Below are 23,293 nucleotides of genomic sequence, written 5' to 3' on the forward strand. Positions count from 1 at the left end.
TCCTCTACCGCATCACCGCATACAAACGATCTCGTTAAAAAAAAATAAAAAATAAAAATACATATAGGATTTCGTTCGATGTCGATAAACATCCAATTTACTGTTTGACGTATATTTCCCAGACTTTCGGTGTTTACTCGAAAGAAAAAAAAGTCGGTCGGTCGACACTGCAAAATCTCGATTCCGGAGTATGGATTGAGAATTTACACGGTTTTTATGTGCGTGTGCGTGTGTACGTGTATTTTTTTTTTATGACGTTTTTGATACCTATTTCAGTATTTCGATACATTTCAGTTGGACTAAAAAGAAAAATTTCCAACACAATGTAATTCATCACGCGCATGCGTGTCGCATATTTAATAATATATATAATACCATTACTCATTAGGTATAATATTATTATATCGTACACAAACACAACAAACAGTCGGGTCGCGCGCGCACTGACTGCAGTTTAACCGACTGACACTGACCGGTATGCGCGGCACACCGGAACGAAATTTTGCGCTGCTAAATCTCGACGACAACAAAGGGTAGAGCACAATAGCCCGTGACTGATGTGTTTCGTTTCGATATTTGCAGCAAGCAGACGATTTCGACTGCCGACCATATATAATATAATACAGTGTGCGAGAAAGAAGACGGTAATTCCAGTGCGGAAACCAAAATAATAGGTAGTAATATTCGTATTTCGTTTATTTGTGTTCTCCTTCTTCCCCTCGTACACGTGTTTGATATAATAATAATATATATATATATATATATATATATATATATATTAAATATATATGTCAACATGTTATATATAAAAAAAAAAAAAAATGTTAATGACACGGTTTAATTTTCTATTCACGACGACTCGACGCCATCACGTTTTAACTGGGTTATTGCAGACATATGAGCGAAGAGCGTACACGCCGTTTGGCGGACGTTTATTAAATAATTTTGATCTACGCTAAAACTCGACATTGACACGGGGGATACATTTAAAATATATCTCTTTGGTTTCTATTATTATCATTAAAATATTGTACCCGATGGCCAAGCTTAAAACAAAATACTAACCGCACACGATTCAAATATGCGTTACCTAATAACGGTCAGAAACTTCAACAAAACGGTTTTTAACACGGAATACATTCGATCTGTCTTTTATTATTTTCTCCGATACATGTAATTATTAGGATGCACTAGCGTGCGTTTACAATGGTCATCATCCGGCGTCGCGTATATCATTAAAATTAAGTAAATTTTAATTACATAAAAACTGTGACCGTTGATTGATGTAATTGTTCGTATGGACGAGATGATGTGTGTCACCTATTTGGCTTCAACCTGTTTGATAATTATATGATATAAACTGTACAACTGATGAATGACGCGAACTGTTCACCGCACGAAACATACAGATATGTAACGCAATGATATTAGTATTTAGTGATATTATTCATTGTTCACATTAACGACGATATTATTTTCGGCGCAACTGAAAACTAGTGAAAATAGTTCCGAATAAATCATCCATACTGCACCGACATCATAACCATATTTTACGGTTGTAATAATGTTTTTGGCTGGTATTATAAGTATACCCCGACTGGTTGGTTGTCACCGAACCGATGAAAATAAATTCCGTCATTATCGCGTGGTGAATCTGCTATTTTTAAGACTTATAAACATATTCACGGTCCATAAATTTCTAGAAAAGCGTTTTGTTATTTATACGACCGTGTTTCCATGTAGATAGTTCGAGCTTCAGACGGTTGAATGTCAAAATTGATAGTTACTAGGAGAAAGAAAAATGTCCGCGAATTTTAAATTATTGTCGATTTGGTTCAAATATTGTTAATACCGTGTTCAGATGTAGAGTCTGACTATGATCTATAGACATATGTGTAGTCTTTACTCTTCTATAGCAATTATTGCAGTCGGACCGAGCTGCATCGTAGCAGTATGATAAATTGTTATATAATCGTATAGTCATTAGTACACCATAAAAGCAACGATTTATGAATGCTGTATGTATAGTGTATACACTATTCCTACTAGATTCTACCAACGCCGGCGGTTAAAACATTAGACCGTTATATTATGTACAATTACAATTTATTTCCAATAAATCGCAAGAAGCTTATATTTATTACCCGAATCAATTTACAAGGAACACTTCGCTGTTTTTATTTCAACGCATTGCCGTCTCGCCTGTCTAATGGCTGTTTAACGAAAATCGGACCCTCGTCTCGTTTAAAACACCAACCGAATGCTCCGGAATCGATTTTAATAAATTTAATTTGCTCCGTTTGGATCGCTATAGTTAATGCAATAATGCGGCGCGGGATGTTTTGTATAATAAAACAATCGAACGATTGTTCACGTTATTAAACACACTCGGCCGAGTCGATCATTGTCCATTGACCATTGATAATTAATAACTTATCGTACGACAATATTGAACAAGACAATTCATTTGTCGAGACGTGTACACCTACGTAAATAATAGAACGTACGCGCCCGCAGTCCAATAATACCATAGGAATATTACTGCTAAAAGAAGCGATATCGTTGATGTCTGGTCGTTGATATATTTTACGGTAGATAATAATATGATATTCGCTTTGTAATAATAATGCGACAATAATGTAATATATCGCTTGCAGAAAGCTCTGTCGGACGATTTCCTCGCGGCGTGTGATGTATTGCAAGCGATGGCGGCGACACTTGATCGAATTTATAGCACTCGGAAACGGTTTAGATTTCAAGAGTGAGTTTTCGCGCGGGGACTATGAAAAACGGCGTTCGGACCTCTGTGCGTGCGTGTCGTACCCACCTCACCTCCCCGACGCCGCCACAACAGCCCACGCCGATCGCCGATTCCGGAGGTCATAAAACCAGGATTTTGTCGTCTCGCGTGTCGCGGAGTGTAAACCGTCGCAGCTGCGGTACACATATAATATTATTATACGTTACAAAATGCACGCGTGTTATTATTATTATATAATAATATACACCGAGTATAGTGTGTAAAGGCACGCAGCCCCTACACGTGTCCCCGTAGTCCTTAGAACATAATATATTTCGTGTATATCGCATACACACTATATATATATATACACTATACACAGGTATAGGCGTATCGGCGTGTCAGCCGGAATCCAATTTCGTCGTCGGCAAAATATTTTTTTATGGAGACTTGAAAACGCCTCTTCTCGGTATTGTCGTGTGAGTGAAGAATTATGTGAAACGTCGTCCCGAAAAACTGCGTAGCTATAATACGTAATCCGACGTCGTCCTCGTCACCGCCCGCCGTCGCCAACGGTCGGGTGAGCTGATTGCGCGCGCGCGCGTCCGTCTAGTGTGTGTACGTGCAATTATATATTATGTAGAGGTACCTGTGACGACAAAAAATTTACGCGCGAGTGAGATGATTAATCCGAGAGATCGAGAGAACGACATTACGAACGCCGCGCTCGTCACGGAAAACGAGAGAAAACCGTGTACCTATATAATATATTATTATCGTATTAACCTATACCTATGCCAAATTAAAACGGTTGGCCATCACGAGTTAATCTGTTTAATCTGTTGTGTGTCGTCGTAATCTGCAGGGCTTGGAACCTTAATGACTTTTTCGGTGCCGGTAAATATCGGTATTATACCTTTAAGGTATAATTTTTTTTAAAGATAAAAAAAACAAATATAAACGTCATATTATATATATATATATATCATAAACGACGAGATAAAAATAATAGCTGTTTTAATGGGTTAAAGGAACTTAAAATAAGTATAATTTATTATCCATTGTATTATACAGCCTCTATGGTGTTTTGATTAACTTACTTTGTAGCTGTGAGCAGTGCCGCAACTAGTGATAAAAGGGCCCAGGTGCAAGTCAAATTTTGGGGCCCCCAATTTCAAACTTTTTCTTATAAAATTGCATAGCACCAAAAGCGCGATTATGGGTAGGCTTACAACTTCCTGATAACAAAAAACCCTGAAAATAATAAAAACACATAGTTTCCTGTCTCAGCTAGGGAGCTAAACATTTTTTATTTTAGCTCTCCAAATAATACCTATACATATTGCATTATAAGTACAATTTTAAAAAGCAAAACAATTTTTATCACTTTATTTGAAATAAGAAGTTCCTGTTTTTGAAATAATTTTACATACAAAAATAGATTAAATAATTTATACATATAGGCTTCCTTTTAAATGTAAATCTAATGTGTTTTTATCTCGGTTGATATTTTTTAATTTGTATAAATAAAACCTTATAAAAAAATTAGGTACCTTAATAAAGTTTATTACAATAGCATTCATATTATATTACTAATATTAAATGAATAAAATATTAATTAGATTATTTACTTACTGAAATAGAAAATAAAAATAAGTACAAATATTTTTTTAATCATTTAAAAAAATTCTTTTTCCTAGCTTTATTATGAACAAAATCATTAATTATTTTTTCAATATTTAATTCTTGTGTTTTCTTTTTTTCAATGTTCAGTACAGCAATGTGTGATAAACGTTCTTGGCTAGTAGAATTCTTCAAGTAATTTTTTATAAGTTTTAATTTTGAAAAAGAGCGCGCTGCAGAAGCTACAATCACTGGTAGTGTTAAAAAAATAATGCATGCAGTCATAATGTCACTATAAACTGAACAAAGATCATTTTCTAAAAAAAAATCACTTAGATCTCTTATGGTCTTCAACTTCATATTTTTTAAATTTTCTTTAAGTGATAACAGTTGTCGAGGGAAATCAGATCTTATGTCGTTTTGATAAAATTGAACAAAGTCATATGCATTTTTTGTTAATTCTGATTCTTTAGAATTTAGTATCATACCAGGAGTTAAAAATTCAAAATTATTGCATATTGTCTTCGTTCCTTCAAACCTCATTTATTTATTTAGTAAGTATCTAGTTCATATTTTGACAGTTGAAAATTATAATATCTAAAATTAGTTAACTAATTACTTTCATATGATTTAATACTATTACCATTTTTGCTTGGTAGAAATCTATCGAAAGAACCTCGTAATTTTTTCAACTCGGCATCTTTTTGAGCTCGTTCTTTTCTTTTTTGAGAACCACTTTTTGATGGCATGATATAGCATATAGATATTAAATTTAATTATTCTAAAAATTTAAAACAATTAACAAAATAGTATTGTATATCGATGTACCTCGTGCGGCAGATATTGCACAACGACTAATATCGGTACTTCACGTTTATAACAGATTATAACAGACGAATCATTGTATATCATAGTTCATAACATACTTATTAGTTATTACTAATTAATTTTACATGGAATTTAAAAATAACTTCATAGGATCGTAGTCTGTAAGAAACCCAGTATATTTATATATTGTTAACAGTATCATAGACCATCGACGGACGGCGATAAACGTATCATTATTTCTATTTTAATAGCCAGTGTTTTTTGATTTCTATAAATAAATATTAATACTATTTATGCGTAACATAGGAAATAAATTTAATATTGACCCCCGCCTTCACAAATCTGTATGACTCCATCATCTATTGCAGGGGCGGCCAAACAGTCGATCGCAACGATTTTAAAGTCGATCGTGCTAGAATTTATTTTTAGGCTGCGCTCACGAAAATTAATTATGGTGGTATAGTAACTTTATAATAATAAAAACTTTTTTATCGAAGTCGATCCTCAAAGGTAAAGTATATTTTTAGTAGATCGCGGCCGAAAAAAGTTTGACCGTCCCTGATCTATTGAGTTGTTATTCTTAGAACGTTAACAGTAATGAGTATTTACAATTATACATAATATTACAAAATATTTAGTAATGATACTGTATAAGGCGTATAACTGGTGACCAGACGTCCCGTTTAAAACGGGATTGTCCCGTTTTTGGTCATCATGTCCCGTTGTCCCGACAAACTTCGAACGGGACGCTTTTTATCCCGTTTTTAGAAGATGGTCCTGTTTTAATCCCGTTATTTCAATATTATTATATTATGTTTGTGAAAAAAAAATATCGATTTATGAAACAATTAATATAAAACAGTTTTACTCGTATGTATGATTAAAATTAGAAACCAAATTTATAAATAACAGACACCATGGTCAGCTGTGCGATTATTTCGGTCGTCGTCGTCTTAGGCTGCGGTCACAGTGGCACCGATGTCGGCCAGCCGATTCTTTTCTTCCGACGTCGGCCGATAGGATGGTCATAGTGCATCAGACGTCGGCCGATAGAATTGACCGACAGTCGTTCATTTCAATGCAATGAGTGCAGGTTATAATTTATAAAATGGATGTCCCCTCATTTTTGTGTTTGGAAACAAGTCCTGCTATTAAATATTTTTTGTTAAAAAAGCGAAAGTATCACACGAATGACATTTTTAAGGATAGGGAAAAATATGGAGAATTCCATACATTGTTTCACCAACTATTGGAACAGGAGGAAGATTTTTTCAGTTATATGAGAATGATTAAATCAACTTTTTACTATATAAAAATATAATATTTTTAAATAATATTTGTGTTTCAACTGATTACGTCGACTGAATCGGCCGATATAAACAAACGAAATTGAATTTCGTCCGATGGATAACCGACGTCGGCGTAATCGGCCGATGCGGTCGGAGGCACTAAGACCACTTGTATTATATTTACTTTGCATAAAATAATCGGGCGAGTTTCACCGACGTCGGTCGTAGGTCGAATCGGCCGACATCTGTGCCACTGTGACCGCAGCCTTATCGTACCGACCGACCAAACCACGCACACGCTACACAATTATTATTATTATTCCTTAAATATAAAAGTATGTGTACGCTGACCTTAGATCATATATTATGTAAGACGCTGACGGTCGTCTGCTATTTTTGTTTTTCAATTATTACGAATACCCGTATTACGGTATCGACAACTGGACGACAACCCTGTAGTCTTATGAATATTATAATTATATTGATTCGATTATTATTATTATTATTATTCTATTCTAATTCTATTAAGTTCTTTATCGTTTTTACGTTGTCCGTCTTCTTCCGTCTTTTATAGGCATTACGCGTTTATCGCTAATAGTTGTTAGTTGACACTGTTCGCTGTTGACATTCGATCAATGAATTTCTTTCCGTAAACTCATTCTTTGGGGTGGGGGGAGGTATACGTTTCAGATGTCCCGTTTTTTTATTTTCTTAATATGGTCACCCTACAGTGAGTGAGTATAAAATATAATACAATATAAAAATATAAAACTAGCACGGAGGGCTAGTAATAATATAAAATAATACATATTATTATAGTGTTTAACTTGCAAACTGAACGTACCACTATATTGTCTATATTGTGACATTACGTTTTAATTATTGATTATTATTATTTCATCGGTATCACAATTAACTGGTTTAAAAACTAAAATCCTTTATGTCTGAAAAGGGCTCCCAAAATATGATAATGGGGCTCTTTGGGAGTGCAGTGCACCCCCAGCACCCCCGCTAATTGCGGCGCTGGCTGTGAGTATGTCACCTGTATCGGTAAATCGTAAGCTTCAGGTGTATTAAGTTAAATACCTACCATTTATACCATATGTTGTGCAATATTTTAAGATTTTTTTCAATGTTATGATGATTTTATTCGAATGACATTAAAAACGATGTGTATTTTATGATAGTTAATACGAATAATCGAACATTAATCTGTAGAATAAATTATTTGTTATTTCCCACTACGCCTAAGTTTTATAATAAACAAAGAAACACTGTTCAGAAATGATTAAATAATATGTATAATAATATAATTATATTGTATGGTATAATTGGTATATGTATATATATATATCAAGTATTTAATATTTGCGAATATATTATATACATATACTTTTAAATATAAATATAGGTTTATAAATTGTAGTATATGTAATACAATAAGTATATTATTATTAGCCCGTGTCACAATCTGATAAGAATGTATACAGGTGCGAGGTGCGAGGTGCGTACTTATTAAAACATCCAAATATAATATATAATTATGACAATAGGTTTTGACTGGTTTGACGGGCTACGGGTTATAAATATACTCGTATGTATACATTTAAAACGTCACTCGCAACTTTCAACAAATTAACTAATGATCACTTACTCGAACACGTAAAATAGCTAAATCAAATTGGAACCGAAGAAAACCGAAAAATTCTCTACGAGGTATCGGTCCCGACGTAGGTTCCTCAGCAACAACCAATAGCGACTATACGCACTTAAATCTAATAATTATGAAAAGCGTCGTCTAAACTGATGAAATATACGACACGGAACGGACGTCAAGTGATAAATATTAAATACTGTTGTATCCTATGTTTTTTTATCATTGTGTATCTGACCAGCTCCCGCAACCGGTCCCAAATCTGGTTTCGAAATTGCCCATCGCCGTTCAATATTTTATAATGATGATATTATTTTAATATCGTTCACACCGCGTGCACTTGAATAAGCACGGTGCACGCATAATATTATTATACCGTGTTCCGCTGTCGTGCGCATGCACCGAAGAATTGTGCAGCGGTAAAGGTCCGTATCTGCGGTCTTCAACAGAAATGCTGTTCGTCCAGCACTAACTTTTTAGTTATTATAACAATATTATATTATTAAGTACATCGCGGTCCGGATATGCGTTTGACACCGCCTTACTACTGCATTGCTGCGTTCGTTGGCCAAAACGAATGATTTTTACGACTTGCCAAGTTGTAGGTATACGTTTTTGATATAACCGAGTCAAGTTAATCAATATGACGAGGATTTCATCATTAACGATAAACATTTGATATTTATGTAGTTAATTTAGTATGTAGACGTATATTATTACTAACCTAGTACGGCCGAAGGAGTGTTAATATTGTTATTGATTTTTTGTTGTGTGATTCAAATAGCAATTAATATTTTTCAAATTTCAAATTGCTGGTTAGTATAGAATGCCAAAAATGTTAGTCTTTGTTTCTGTACTTAAAAAAAAAACAAAAAAAAAATACTAGAAGCCGTACTGTTTTATGCGAAATAGTTACTGTTGTTGGTTTAAGTGAAAGAGACCGCGTTAAGAACACTTTTAGCGCTTTAACGCACTTCATAAATCATAAGCATTTCCTTAAAATAATGTTCTCGTACCAAGTGTGTCCGGTACATTAAGGGTCACGGTTTTCCAGGACGAAATTTTATTACAATAATAATAATCATAAAAATAATAATAACAATAACAATAGGTAACAATAATAACAATAATAATAATAATAATAATAATCGTTTTAAAATTGTGCAGTACATAAAATGTATTAATAATGGTTACTATGTATAACGTAGTACCTACGTCTAACAGTGTTGTAGAAAACAAGTCTCACCAGTTGTGCGAAATTTATTTTCTCATAAAATAACCGGCCGACTGTGTACATGCATTATAAACTTTAAAATACGACACATGGCTGTAGTTAAATAATAATAATAATAATACATATTATTATTGTAATGCACGAGATCGCAACGGCATAATAATATTACAACCTGTGCGTTGGTAAAAGAAAAAAAAACCGCGCGTGTGTTCCCGTCGTATTCGACCGGTCTTCGGGGGCAGTGGTCGTTACTGCATTTTTTGGGCAGTATAATAATGGATAATAAATCATAGCGAAAACATTATAATATACTACATTATATCGTACTATAACGCGTCTCGTCGTGATTCAATCTCGGACATCCTGCCGAGCGGCGTGAGGCGGTATTATATTACTGGTGCAGCAGTGCAAAGTCGGTGTACATTTTTTGTTTTGCATTTTGCATTTTTTGTTTTTTGTTTTTTTGTTTTTTTTTTTTTTATTATTATTATTGCAGTGCGCCTTAGACAATAAACACGCATCGCCCGCGTGTTCACATCGAATGCGGCATTTTCATATTTGTTTTTTCTTTCAAAAACCCGATCCTTGCCGTGTAACTTGCACATTTCAGTCGCGGGATAATAATATAATAGCAATAACACGTGAACATATTATTATTATTATTATTATTGCTGTGCACGGTGTAAAATATTATTTGCTGCAGCGCTGCAACATTGACATTGACTTCACTGCGGGCTTAATCGAAGCAGAGTCTCGAGTGTTATGCGTCATTCTTTTGAGTAACCATCGAGCGTTAAAAAATCCAGACCGAGTGGTTTTTTTTTTTCAACAAAAGAAACGTGACGTTTTCAAAATCCGGTCGTGTGTTCAACTTTGCACTCTATCAAGTACATTAATTATAATATATCTATTGTTCGTTTTCTCCGTCCACACGGTGTTCTGTCGGTTTTCATTTTATATCACGTTTTATTTAGTATCATCTGCGCAAAAAGGCCCCGGAAATACGTGTAATATACCTACCTACTAGTTCACATTATATACTCAAATATTGAAAAACCCCATCGTGATATACATTATTGCGTTTTCCCCGATAGCGGTTGGTTTTAATATTTATAATGTAACTTCCTGAGTATAGACAAATACAGAATATTGAAAAAATATTCATTTTTTTTTTTCTTGGCCATTCGTAATTGTATGTTTCTGATATTAAAATTTGTATTGTGTAATATCTAAACGAATAAAAAAAAAAAAAAATTTGTGTAGAAAATGTAAATCGTATTAAAATGGATTTGGAAATAAGCTAGGATAAACTACAAGCATGCGATATCGACTTCCTGGTATTATATTATACGGTATATAATATGTAATAATTAATTATGCGTGTCTATAAATATTAAATGTAAATATACTGTAGGGGGAGATAATATTTTATTTTATAAAGTATTGTAACAATTATATTATTACTATTTTTTTTAATTTTTTTTTTTTAATTTCGTAGATTGTTCAATTAATTAAATTTAAGTTAAATAATTGGCTGAAATAAAAATAGATTTTGGTGCATATTGGTACTTGTTTCGCTTCGTACGCCTCGGTACAGCTGAACAGTGTTTATTGTTGTGAAGTTAAATTTGAATGCAATAATCATATTCAAAAAATGATTACGAGTAGTTCCACAAACACAGTTTAAAAATTGTTGAACAATGGTTGAAATTTCTCAAACAATTGTTGATCACGATTGTTGTTAGTTTTTCGTTCAGCTCAGACTAACTCTTGAAAAAGACAAAAATTACTTCTATTTAGTACTTATATAGTTATATTTTTCTTAGATTTTATTATCAATACATATATGAATACAATTTTTCCTTATTATTCTCATTTCTTATTTCAAAATATGTTTAAAAAAAATATATATAGTTAAAAAACTTCTCAATGTAATACATGCGATGTTTCTCTAATTATTTCAAGTATGAAGTTTAAAGTATACATGCATTTTTATGTTATTACAAAATTATTATTAAGGTAATATTTTATATTTAGGTTGGGTTACTTTTATAAAATTGATATTTTATAAGATTCTAAGATTTAAAATATCTTGATGAATTTTATAATAACTAAAAATCATTAACTCACATTTTTTTATGATCTTAAAAATTCGAGAAAACTTTCTATTAAAATTTTAAAAACCTAAGATTATTTATCGATAACTGTAGAATTGAAATTAATTGTGTTTAAACGTATAATAATAATTCTAGTTACAGTACTGGTTTGCGCTGGGGTGAGTAGTGAAGCAAAACTCATGTGGTCATATAACCTATATATCTGTATTCTTTATTTCTGTCTGTAAAAATATATATACATTTTTAGGCTTATGTCACGATTGTTTTCTATGTAGTTTAAATTCGTGACCAGTCATTATTTTATATTACCATAATACTTCGTCTCAAGGCTGGTTAGGTCAGGTATGACTTGTTAATAACAATAATTTTAAATCATAATACCGTCTTTCTTTATGTGTCTGGTGCCTCAGCAACATATACTATGATACCATACACTTAATTTATAGCTATACATAATATTGTATATTTTGATATCACTCTAGCTTTAACAAAAAACTAAACGACTATATATCTAAATAACTAGTTATTTTGATATCTTAAATGCGTAGGTATATTTTTAGAAATATAATACAATTAAACGTGTATAATAACTTAATCTCACTATTAAAAAGCTCCTTTATTAGATATGAAATATTAAAAATAAAATCGATGTAATTAAATATTAAAATGTTATCTTTAATAAATTACACCAAATCTATAATTATTATTAGAAATCAATTTTTAAAATAAATAATATTTTAAATTAAATTAATTTATTTTTATTTTTATAGAAGTACGATTAAGTTAAAACTATTATTGTGAAAGTGAAATCATAAATAAGATTTATGAATTAAATATTAATTATAATTTTATACTTTAATACAGTTTAAAATCTACTTAGATGTAACCAGAAATTTTACATTGTAGAAGAGTTTAAACTTCGTTGCAAACTTTTATGTATACCTACCTACATATAATTAAGGTTTAATGTATCCTAACAGGAAATAAAGTTTTGAATAATACCTATGTTCAATAAAAACAAGTCAATGTCATACTTCCTCTCACAGGCCATAGCCCTTTTAGTCCCCCTGAATATACCACTGAAATATAATATTCATTGTATTACCTAATATCAATTATGCCTTAATTATCTTGGTGTGGGCGGTAGCTGTCCCCATAGCTCCCGCGGTTATGACGCTTTTGGCTTATATTTATAAACCAATTTGTCTTTTCTCATATGAATTACGAGGAACGCGTATTGAATTAATTATGATTTAGCTTTTGACATGATGACATACAGTAAGTAAACCATGTACAAGAAATTTAATTTAAAATGCGGTCTCGGCCTTCCTTAAACTTGCAGCAAGTTGAGAAATAATTTATAAGTTTGAGTAGGTTTTCTGTTTAGGAATTCACTCAGATATACACGAGTAGTTTACCTATTGTATAGAAATAATATGACAAGTTGTGTTATGAAATTAATTTTTGCAATAGCAATCGAAACTTTCGAATAAGTTTGCGTTAATGATTTATGTATTATTATTTATTATTAACAATTTGAAGAATGAAATCGTGAAACGAATATAACGAGTATTCCCCATAATGTTCATTATATTTAGTATAAATATTAAACTAGGTAATGTATTATAGATAAAAAAAACAAAACAATTTTAGTACCTAATTACTGAAATTAAACATTTTTATATTAACTCATATTCAAAAACTTAAAACTTCGTATAGCGTGAACATATTATATGTATTTATCTTTTTCATCATATATATTATGTGCGCACTTAAGTTTACTACCTTGTTGTATGTACCTATGAGGATTTAATTATATGATAAATTAACTTACTCTAATTCAACTGCAGGCTTACAGAGGAAGAATATGTATGATTTAATATTAACCAAGAACCCAATTAAGACATTGAAAGTACTCGAGAGAATATTTTTATTATTTAAGAATAAAAAATATTACACTCAATTTATGAGTTACGCAACTTATTACACATGATCAAAACCAGAGGCATACGCAAGGAGAAGTTTGTTGTTGAGTTCCGGCGATGGTCGATGGATATCATCCGAATCAATAGAATAGTTTGTTTACATAAGGGAACAACAATATATAACCATATTTGTCTATATTACAATATATATGAATTTGTATGACTTTATACACAATAAGATGCATATATAGTAAGATTTTGATGATGACACAATTTTTAGCCATTGATTACAAAGATTAGCGGTTATCATTACATTATATTTTACGAGATAAAGTGCCATATTATGAGGTTTAGTTTAAAAAAAAAATGATAATAAACAATTACTAAAAAAAAATATTATAGTAGAAAAAGAAAAATGTTTGAACATCTCTCGATCTATAAAACTGGTATCGTATATTTATATTCATTTACGTTTATTGTGCACTTGAAGTTATTTAACTGTTGAGATACTCAATAGATACGACCTGATTCGCAGTTGTAATAAGTATAATAACTTGTCATTTGTAGGTGAAACCGATGATTTTCGTAAACAGTTATAATAATTATGTGTTTATTTGGCCAAAACATAATAATATGTTAATCAAACCACAAGTAAATTGTAAGATAAAGTACTGTTATAATAATATTGTAAGTACGTATTAAGTAGCAATGAAAATATCCAAAACGCACTTGATTGTTTCATAAAATAATAACCATTTTCGTGAAATTTGTCTGTATTGTGTACAATATATGAAATCATTTTGCATATTAATTATAGTTAATCATTTTGGCTAACAATATAATATTTATGCGTGGTGACGAGAGTAATAATATTGTGTTTATCGTGCGGATAAATTTTCTCGGAATGCTTAGATATTTTCTCGTTTCTGATAAATTGTAATCGTTTCTCAGTCAGGACATATCCTGGCGGTGGTCTGTACTACATTATTAATATCGTTATAGCACAAGCCAATGTAATAGTTGCGTTCCTAACAATAACGTGGGTATGAAACACGTCATATTATTATTAAAATACATCACCGTTTTAAATTTTAATAATATACTTAGTTTATCATGGCCAGCTCTAACTCTGTACGGGATAATTCGTGTTTTTATAAGCATCATTGAAATAGAGGCAGTTAATAATCAATATTATTATTTAACAAATTCTAAAAACTATGATAATTTAAGCATGGGCTGTAACGAACCTTGAATAGGTAGTAGGCACTGCGTATACACATTATTTTGTAATAAATATTAAAAACAGTTGTGAAATCCTGATACGTATAAACACCATTTAATTTTCATGGTACGAAAACTCTTCATGAAATAATATATACTCGTATGTCGGTTAAGTTAATTATTTTAGTAAATGATTGTAATTTTTTATAATACTATTTAAACCTGTACGATAATTTACGTTTTAGATTATATCTTATTGTCGTGTAATTAAAATCTCCTAACAGTGATTTGGGGTCAAAGTTTGATAATATTTTTTTATAGACGGTATTATTACGACCATGACTTGTTCCTACAACAAACGCCAACAACAATAGATTTTTGTGTTTAGCATAGTCATTTAGGGGATTAACGTATAAAAGAATTATACAGCTCACCTGATGTCTATACTAAATTAAATGTTTCACGAGACTTTACACACGGTTTTATGCACTATAGAAGATCTAATTTTAAATATGAAATAAAAAACGATATTTAAAAAAAAAAAAAACGCCGTGATTTTTATTCAAATCATCAAAATCTATCCTCTAAATAACTATAAACACGTTTTAAAATTATTTTGTAAACATCAGAATGTTAAGATGGTTATTACTTATTGCTCATGGCCGTCCGGGCAAAATTACTGTATTTAACTTAATCACATAAAAATGAATACATTCATCAGTTTGAGTTTTATTTCCTTATTATTTGTGTCGATTAAAATTTAACCAGCAATGATTGAGCAATGGTTGATTCGTCTTATTAAGCGATTACTGCGTTCACATACCGTTTCAGGATTCATCGTACAATGAAGTATAAACGGTTCATGTGGCTAAAATGCACTATACCATGAATTCTGACTAAAACAATACCAAGCAAAGTTTTTTTTTTTTTTGCTTAACAATCAATCGAACAATTTCCATTACTGTTTAAAAATTATGTTTTATAAAATTAAAAAATTGTCTGTTGTTCATTTTTATTGAAGCATGTTATTATTATATTCAATAATTTTGTATTATTTTATTCGACAAGAATTGGATTTTTTTTGTTTTCAATAAAAACACGTTCCATGTATCGAGCGTCGCTTATTAATGTTGTTTATGAAACATTTGTAAATAGTTTTTTTTTTTTTTAAATTATAATAGTCCATTACATATATCGCCAGTTGTGTTTCATTTGTAATTTTTTATTTTTTTTTTTTTTTTGATGCCAGAATACATGTCTGTTAATGGTCGTGGTGAAAAATGTATCGTTGGATTAGTTCGATTTAGAAGCATCGTAAACGTACTGTAAATATCATACTGAGAAAAACTAATTTTGAAACATCTGAAATCAGATATTCACATCATACGAGAAGTAATAGCGTTTTATTTTACGATGATTTCCATCTCAGCGCCACTGCGTCATAGTTTTCGTAAACTATCGTTAAAAACAGGCCCATTATCGCGTCCACACTTTATTTTTTTATAAACCCGTCCAATGCTATTTTTGTGTACATAACTGTACATACTTGTTCTACAGTTGTGTTACTATTTTTCCGTAGTATACAAGCAGCGATACTTTTTTCCTCTTGTTTAAACACACTTCCTATAAAAATTATACGCTAAGAGGACGCCACTCCCACACGTGACGTCTTCTTCTTATTTACGTACAACCAGGGCTTACATTTGAAAAAAACAATTTTGTTTTACGTTATTTACAATTAAAACGTTATACGAATATTTGCGTTTACCGTAATTAAAATTTTTAATATATTTTATAAATTATAGCTATTAAATAATTGGAAATTAATTATTTCTTTCAATGGTATACAATATATAACGTTTTGCTTTATGGTATATCATATATTTTGTTAATCGTTATGTTTTATTTGTGTTATTTAATTATTTTTGCTTATTGTTTTCCGTTATAATTATGTTTACAAATCTCAATCGTTTTTTGTTAAATATAACGTTGTAATCATAACGTCACTATAATGATTTCAAGCCCTGCATACGACATAGCAAATTTACGTTCAGCAGAATTAATTTTATGTTGTTAGCTTTAATATTAAAATAAATTTACTTATCGTTAAACTTTAAGCTGAGACTATTATCTAGGCCATCTCATTGGCTTTTATTGATGTTATTATTTTAAAGTGAATTATATCAACGTTAAAATACTCATAGCTCACTTTAAAATTATAATATTATTAAATGCCTATGATATAGCTTTGATAAAATACTTAATTTTAAGTTAAATAATAGAGCAATTTACTATAGTATTAAAGCTATAATAGTATAAAATGGATTCTGTTGAATGCAAAATTAAAACGACAATTAAAAAAAAAAAAAAAAAAAAAAACATTAATTAATTTTTAATCTACAGTTGACATTTTTTTAATTACTACTCATTGTAGTCGGCCAATCAGTGTGTACAGGACAATAAGACATACTTCAGTGGAACTATGTACCTGTTGTACCTACATTTTGTGAAGTATTTGTATCCACATATTAGTATAGAAGGTAGCGATATTTACTTTGGTTACCTTCATACCGAGTTACGGGCATTGGGAAGAATTAAAACCTATTTTTCTGAACCGGCCGATGTCGAGACAGTGTAATTTTTCGTAACAAATCGTTATTGGATACGAACGACGCGGGGTACACATCAATATTATTATAACAGTTTTTGGAGCGTGGTGAAATCGAAAAGTGTCACCGATTTGACTTTACAGATATACCCAACGGGCGTGTCACAATGTTCAATACGTGTGTGTAGTGCGCGTGTTCGTGAGTGATCGAATGAATGTGTGTGTGTGTGTGTGTGTGTATGTCAAAGTGTGTTTGCAGTGACTTTGTTTCCTTTCGATTTGATGGCGTCAATTTTTTTTCCATTATAACTTATAGGATTTATTATAGTCATAAATTACCTGGTAGATACTTATTTACCCGTAATAGCATTGGCCGCCTGGATAATAGGTTTGTTTATTTATTCCAATTTCGTTGTTATCCCTTTATCGCGTCGTTGAATTACACGGTCAATTAAACATACGATAATAATTTGATATTATACATTATAATAGCAATACGTCCGCCATCATAGGACGTCAGCGTTCTAATAGTGTATAGTAGTGTTTGTTGTCGTATGTATCTATTTATTTCGGACATTATTCTATGAACTGTTTATTTATTTATTTAATTCTCCAATCTTTGTACTTTTGCGTCTGCAAACAAAATAATAATAGTAATAATAAGATAAAAAAAATAATAAAAATCCATTATGACAATATTATTGTTGAATTCCTTTCGAATGGTCCATATTATACACACAATGAAAAGACCTCCCGGTGGCTTTGCTTTTGACTAGATGGTACATTATTAGTTATATATAAGTATTTTCTTTATTGATCTGTAATAAACATGAGTACATCACACACGCATTGATCGGAATGACTTTCAAAAAAACGTTGGATAAATTACTTAAAAATTAAAAAAAAAAAAAACATTTAAAACATTAACGATTCAATAATTATAATATAATATGTTAGTTGGGTTTTCTAACTTCAATTTTTAGTAATAATGCAATAGTTATTTGTTCGAATATGAAAACAGCCGCACTCGAAGAATTTGAATGAAAAAATTGTCAAAAGAATAGGTATAATTTTCATTAGTAGTAATACTGAGTGACTAAAACACATTTATTATTGTAGTAGCTACGTTAAAAAACAAAAACAAAAAAAAAAATCGAAGAAATGCTTCAAAACTTTAATCATTATTGTCTTTGCGTTTAGATTGTTATAATAATAATAATAATAATAATAATAATAATAATAATAATATCGATATTATAATGGGTGGTAATACTTGACTGGAAATCGCGTGCGTAAGTACTAATTATTCGCATTGCGTGGCCGACGGAATCGTCCGCAAAAGGATGAACCCAAACTTTGCTAATTGTTATTGAAATGGTAGAATGTTTTACGAATACATTACTGCAGAAGTAGTTCAAATGTAATGTATTCAGTTCCACTTACTTGGCGAACTCCTATTAACATTGCGGTAACGCGATAAACGGGGGCGTTAATAATATTATTCTTATGTCTAATGTAGGTTGATCATCCCAACAACTTGAAAGTGTCGGTAAATTAGATTTCGGCATGTTTCGTCTCTTTATCCTTCAAGTCGAATCATAGGCATTAGATCTAGACAATATAAAACAATTCTTAAATTATTAAAATAGTACAATCTAATGTAATGATATTTTTATCTAGACGTCGTATACTAATGTACCTACTCCAAGTATTTTTCCCTGCCCTTTTCTTTTGTATCTGTTCATAATGTAAAACATAATATAATATACGTTCTCCGTGTAATAATTTCTAATTTTCAAAAACTGATAATGATTGTTGATGTGGGCGATGTGTCTACGATAGTAATAAAAAAAAAAATACCTTTCCTCCATATGAAATATATGTATGCGTGTATAACGTAATGTATTGGTGTCAACGAGTTTATATTTATTTTATTTACGTGGTAATATTACAGTATAATTGTCTGGTTTTCATCTAACCGTTATTTCATAGGTGACGTTATAAAACCAGTAAATAAGTAGGCGTGTGAAAATTCGTGTACATCACAGTGGCTTAGTTGAATTTTGTCAACTTCTATTCGTATATGATTGTGCTATATTAAAAATAATAATGTAGGTACATAAACAATTATATACAATTTTTTTTCTTGCCCTTATTCTAGTACTTAATATGGAAATTAGAAATTGTACAAGTATGATATATAGTATCTATTCCTATATTGTAAAACAATTGGACCTACATTGTTTTTTTGGCTAACGATGGGCCCCATAATGTAACTTACTACTCTCCCTTTTCACCTTGCGTTAATATTTCTACGACAGATATGATTCAGCCAATTTATTATATAGTGAGATAAGAAATTACAAGTAGAATTTACTACATTGAAGTATGTGTTGTGAAAAATCTCGCATATTTCATTTATTTTTTCTCCGTGTTTGTTAGAATACCTAATATTTATGCCCGTAAACTTAATCCATTCATTAAACTTAATAATATGTGCTGAACAGTTTTTTATCCAAATAAGCAATATCGTTAATCTATTAATAGTAATATAGAACTGATAACTTCAGTATGGGACATAATAACTTGGGTTAAACTCAAAATATATCATTATAACGTCTGTCTGGTATATTATTCGTATTAATATAAATACCTAATTTAAATTTCTCATTAAATTTTTATTTCTGAATTATATTATCTTCGTTGGTTGAATTTAATAACATAGCCAAATACGAATAGTCTATTAACTTAAAAAAAAATATTTTAAATGTTTCACTATTTAATTATTTAATTAATGTTTCAGAACATTATGGAAGAATACAATAACTTCATATGCCGGGTGGTTTACTAACTCATTACGTCGACGAAGATCAATATTATTTGGACTCATACTCAGCATACTTCTTTTTGTAGTGTGTATACAGTACAATACATCAAATGATATAGGTATTCAAAGCATTCAAAACACTATAGTGATGTCTGAGTTTGATGGTGATGAACAACCTTCAAATAAATACCAATCACCTGCGCCAATTTCGGGTACAGTTAGAAAAATGAAAAATGAAGAAGACGTCAATTTCATTGAAGAACTGCAGCAGCCGGCTCGTAAAAGCCGACGTATTCAGATCAATTCCGAACTACAACAATCACTACCTTACGTGCCTCCCCAACGACTAGTACACATCGATTTCAAAGGAGCGCCGCCCAAGTTGCTTTACCTTCAACAACTTTTCCCGTTGATAAAAAGATTCGGTGGGACAGGTCTTTTGCTTGAATGGGAAGACATGTTTCCTTGGAGTGGAAATCTGTCCCCGATAGCAGCCAGTAACGCGTATTCCAAAGCAGATATTAGAGAAATATTGAAAATGGCCGCGATTAATGGATTGGAAGTAATCCCGCTAATACAAACGTTCGGTCACGTGGAATTTGCATTGAAACTACATGATTTTGCACATTTAAGAGAAGTCCAAGAGTCACCACAAGCACTCTGTCCATCGTTTAACGCTTCTATGAAGTTTGTCGAACAAATGGTTGACCAAGTAATATTTTTATTAATAATTGCATTCATTCTAGATTATTGTGTTAAAACCTAACACAAATTTATTCGATTTTTTAGATCCTCGAGATTCATGGGAATGTTAACTACTTACATATTGGCTGTGACGAAGTGTTCCACATGGGAGAATGTTTCAGGTGCAGGTCGAAAGCCAGAGAAGATTTATTCTTATCGCATGTCAAGCAAGTGGCCACATATGTACGCACTAAATCTCCAAATACAATTCCAATTATATGGGATGACATGTTGAGACATTTGCCCTTAGCCACAATGCAGTTATACGATATTGGAAAATTAGTGGAACCAATGGTAAGCAGTTTTGGATCTTTATTTTTTAAAATCACATTAATTGAACATTATTCAATACATTTTAATTAAATGTAATATTCAGGTGTGGGTGTACGCCGAGGATGTGTATAGATTTGTTATGCAGAATGTTTGGGAAAAATATCAAATTGTATTCCCGAATGTGTGGACTGCTAGCGCTTTCAAAGGGGCATTCGGTGAAACTTTATACGTTCCAAACGTTAAGAGACATTTGGAAAACAATTTAAATTGGTTACAATTGATGTCCAACGAAAATAGTCGGTTTACAGGTGGTTTTAAAGGAATTGTCATCACTGGTTGGCAGAGGTATATTATTTGTAATATGTATAATTTTATTAATTAATCGAAGGAAACTTTTTTTTTTTAGTGACCTGTTATATTATACATTTTCATAGTTTCATAATTCTTATTTGATTTTTTAACTTAACAGGTATGATCATTTTGCTGTTCTATGCGAGGTATTACCGTCATCCATACCATCGATGGTCGTTAATCTTTTGGCAACTACAAATGGCTACATGAATCAGTCGCTGCAAACCGATTTGAACGAAGGACTTAATTGTGGTATTTTTGGCCACAACAACGAATATGACGGAGATTTTTTGAACTTAAATAATGATCCTCATCTTTGGGAACAGTTCTCGAGATGCACATTTCCCGGGAATACATTTTTTCGGTAATAATAAATATCACCTGTTTAGTTCATTAAATAACCTAGTAAATCTCGTAAATAATAAATGTTAAAGTTTGTAATTTTAACTTTTAGGTTGCTATATAGACTACACAACATTGAATTGGACTACAATGAATTTATATTGGTGACCAAAAAGAATCGTGGATGGATGACTAGTTACAACGTAGAACATGAATTTTCATCTCCGCTTCGTGTCGACGAACTAATGAATGATCATTCTCGTATTTATAGATCGCTTTTATCTTTGGTTAGACCTTTTCAGGAATCGATGACTGGGATATTTGATAAATACACCATATCCGAATGGATAGAACAAAGAATTTATCCAATGATTAGAGAAATGGAAAAAATACACAATGAGGCACGTGAGCTTAAGTCAAAAAAGACATGGCCTAAAAGACCACTTCCTATGTTGAAAGAATTATTAAGGATTGGAGTTACTGAACGTGAACTTTCTACACCATCCAATGACGGAACGTAAACATTTAATTTTTATTTGACTATGTTTATTATGAACTAAGTGTCAAAAATATATTTTGTAGATAAAACTAATTATTTCTACAAGTGTATTTGAGACCTTAAGACATGGTATAAGTTGACAAAGTTTCAGGGTTATGTGTGAACTGCATTTCAAAAGGGTATTATCATAATATAAGTGATTCTTATGATTCTTAATAAAATGATTGATTAAGTTTGTGCCACCAAGCGTTGGATTTTGGTCTTTGTAGGATATGTGCAATTTATTTAAATAACAAAATATACCAATAAAAAAACCTACTATGTAAATATATACTGACCAAAATGTATAAACTTAATGTATAAAACATGACACAACCGGACCTGCTTCTAGTTAGCCTTTGGTCAGAGTACGCAAAGCTAGAGATAGCAGATAGTTTAGGAAAATGCTTTGGGAATTAAATGAAGCTTTAATGCTTGGTTAGGGATTTAATTCCATGAGACTTTACTCAGTGATACTCAAAACCACAGAGTGCCACGGGTCACAATGGTCTAATAAATCTTATCACAATTCACTCTTATAGTTAGATAGATGAATTGTGCATATGGCTTTTAGAAATGTGATTATGTCAAACATAACTCTATTGATACAAGAACTTACACAATAATCTTGTGCCATGCAAAAGTTTTTACTTATCTACTGAATACTTATTCAATCATTAAGTTTATAAAAAATGTAATTACAATTTTTATTAGGTAAAAAACTTGTTGAATATTTTGATCTTTTAAAATTAGCTTGAATAATTTTTTTGTGTTACTGTATTAAAAATTTTTATATTATAAATACTTATTGATTTTTCAAATTTTACATTTAAATAATAAATAATTGTATTACTTGAATGTTTTTTTCTTATTAAATTACCTATTGTGTAAATTGTTTATAGTGTTCTGGTTGCTTTATCAATTATTTTTATATTTTGTTAACTAAATATAATGCGTAAGAAAATAATTATACTAAATA

The 23,293-nt window shown here is 31.0% G+C and overlaps 1 protein-coding gene across 1 annotated transcript in view; it reads left to right on the top strand.

Annotated features, from left to right (window-relative positions):
• The window catches only part of LOC112594035 (hexosaminidase D), a 33,563-nt gene extending 10,499 nt beyond the window's left edge, over positions 1–23,064 (top strand). The window contains exons 2-6 of the mRNA XM_025338631.1: positions 20,043–20,778; positions 20,856–21,104; positions 21,187–21,428; positions 21,553–21,798; positions 21,889–23,064. Of these exons, the coding sequence (XP_025194416.1) occupies positions 20,043–20,778; positions 20,856–21,104; positions 21,187–21,428; positions 21,553–21,798; positions 21,889–22,297 (1,882 nt within the window). The 3' untranslated portion in view covers positions 22,298–23,064. The remainder of the gene's footprint in view (positions 1–20,042; positions 20,779–20,855; positions 21,105–21,186; positions 21,429–21,552; positions 21,799–21,888) is intronic.
• The last annotated feature ends 229 nt before the right edge of the window (positions 23,065–23,293 follow it).

The sequence above is a fragment of the Melanaphis sacchari genome, unplaced genomic scaffold, assembly GCF_002803265.2.
Source record: "Melanaphis sacchari strain LSU unplaced genomic scaffold, SCAv2.0 Contig21_pilon_pilon, whole genome shotgun sequence".
Taxonomy (NCBI): Eukaryota; Metazoa; Arthropoda; class Insecta; order Hemiptera; family Aphididae; genus Melanaphis; species Melanaphis sacchari.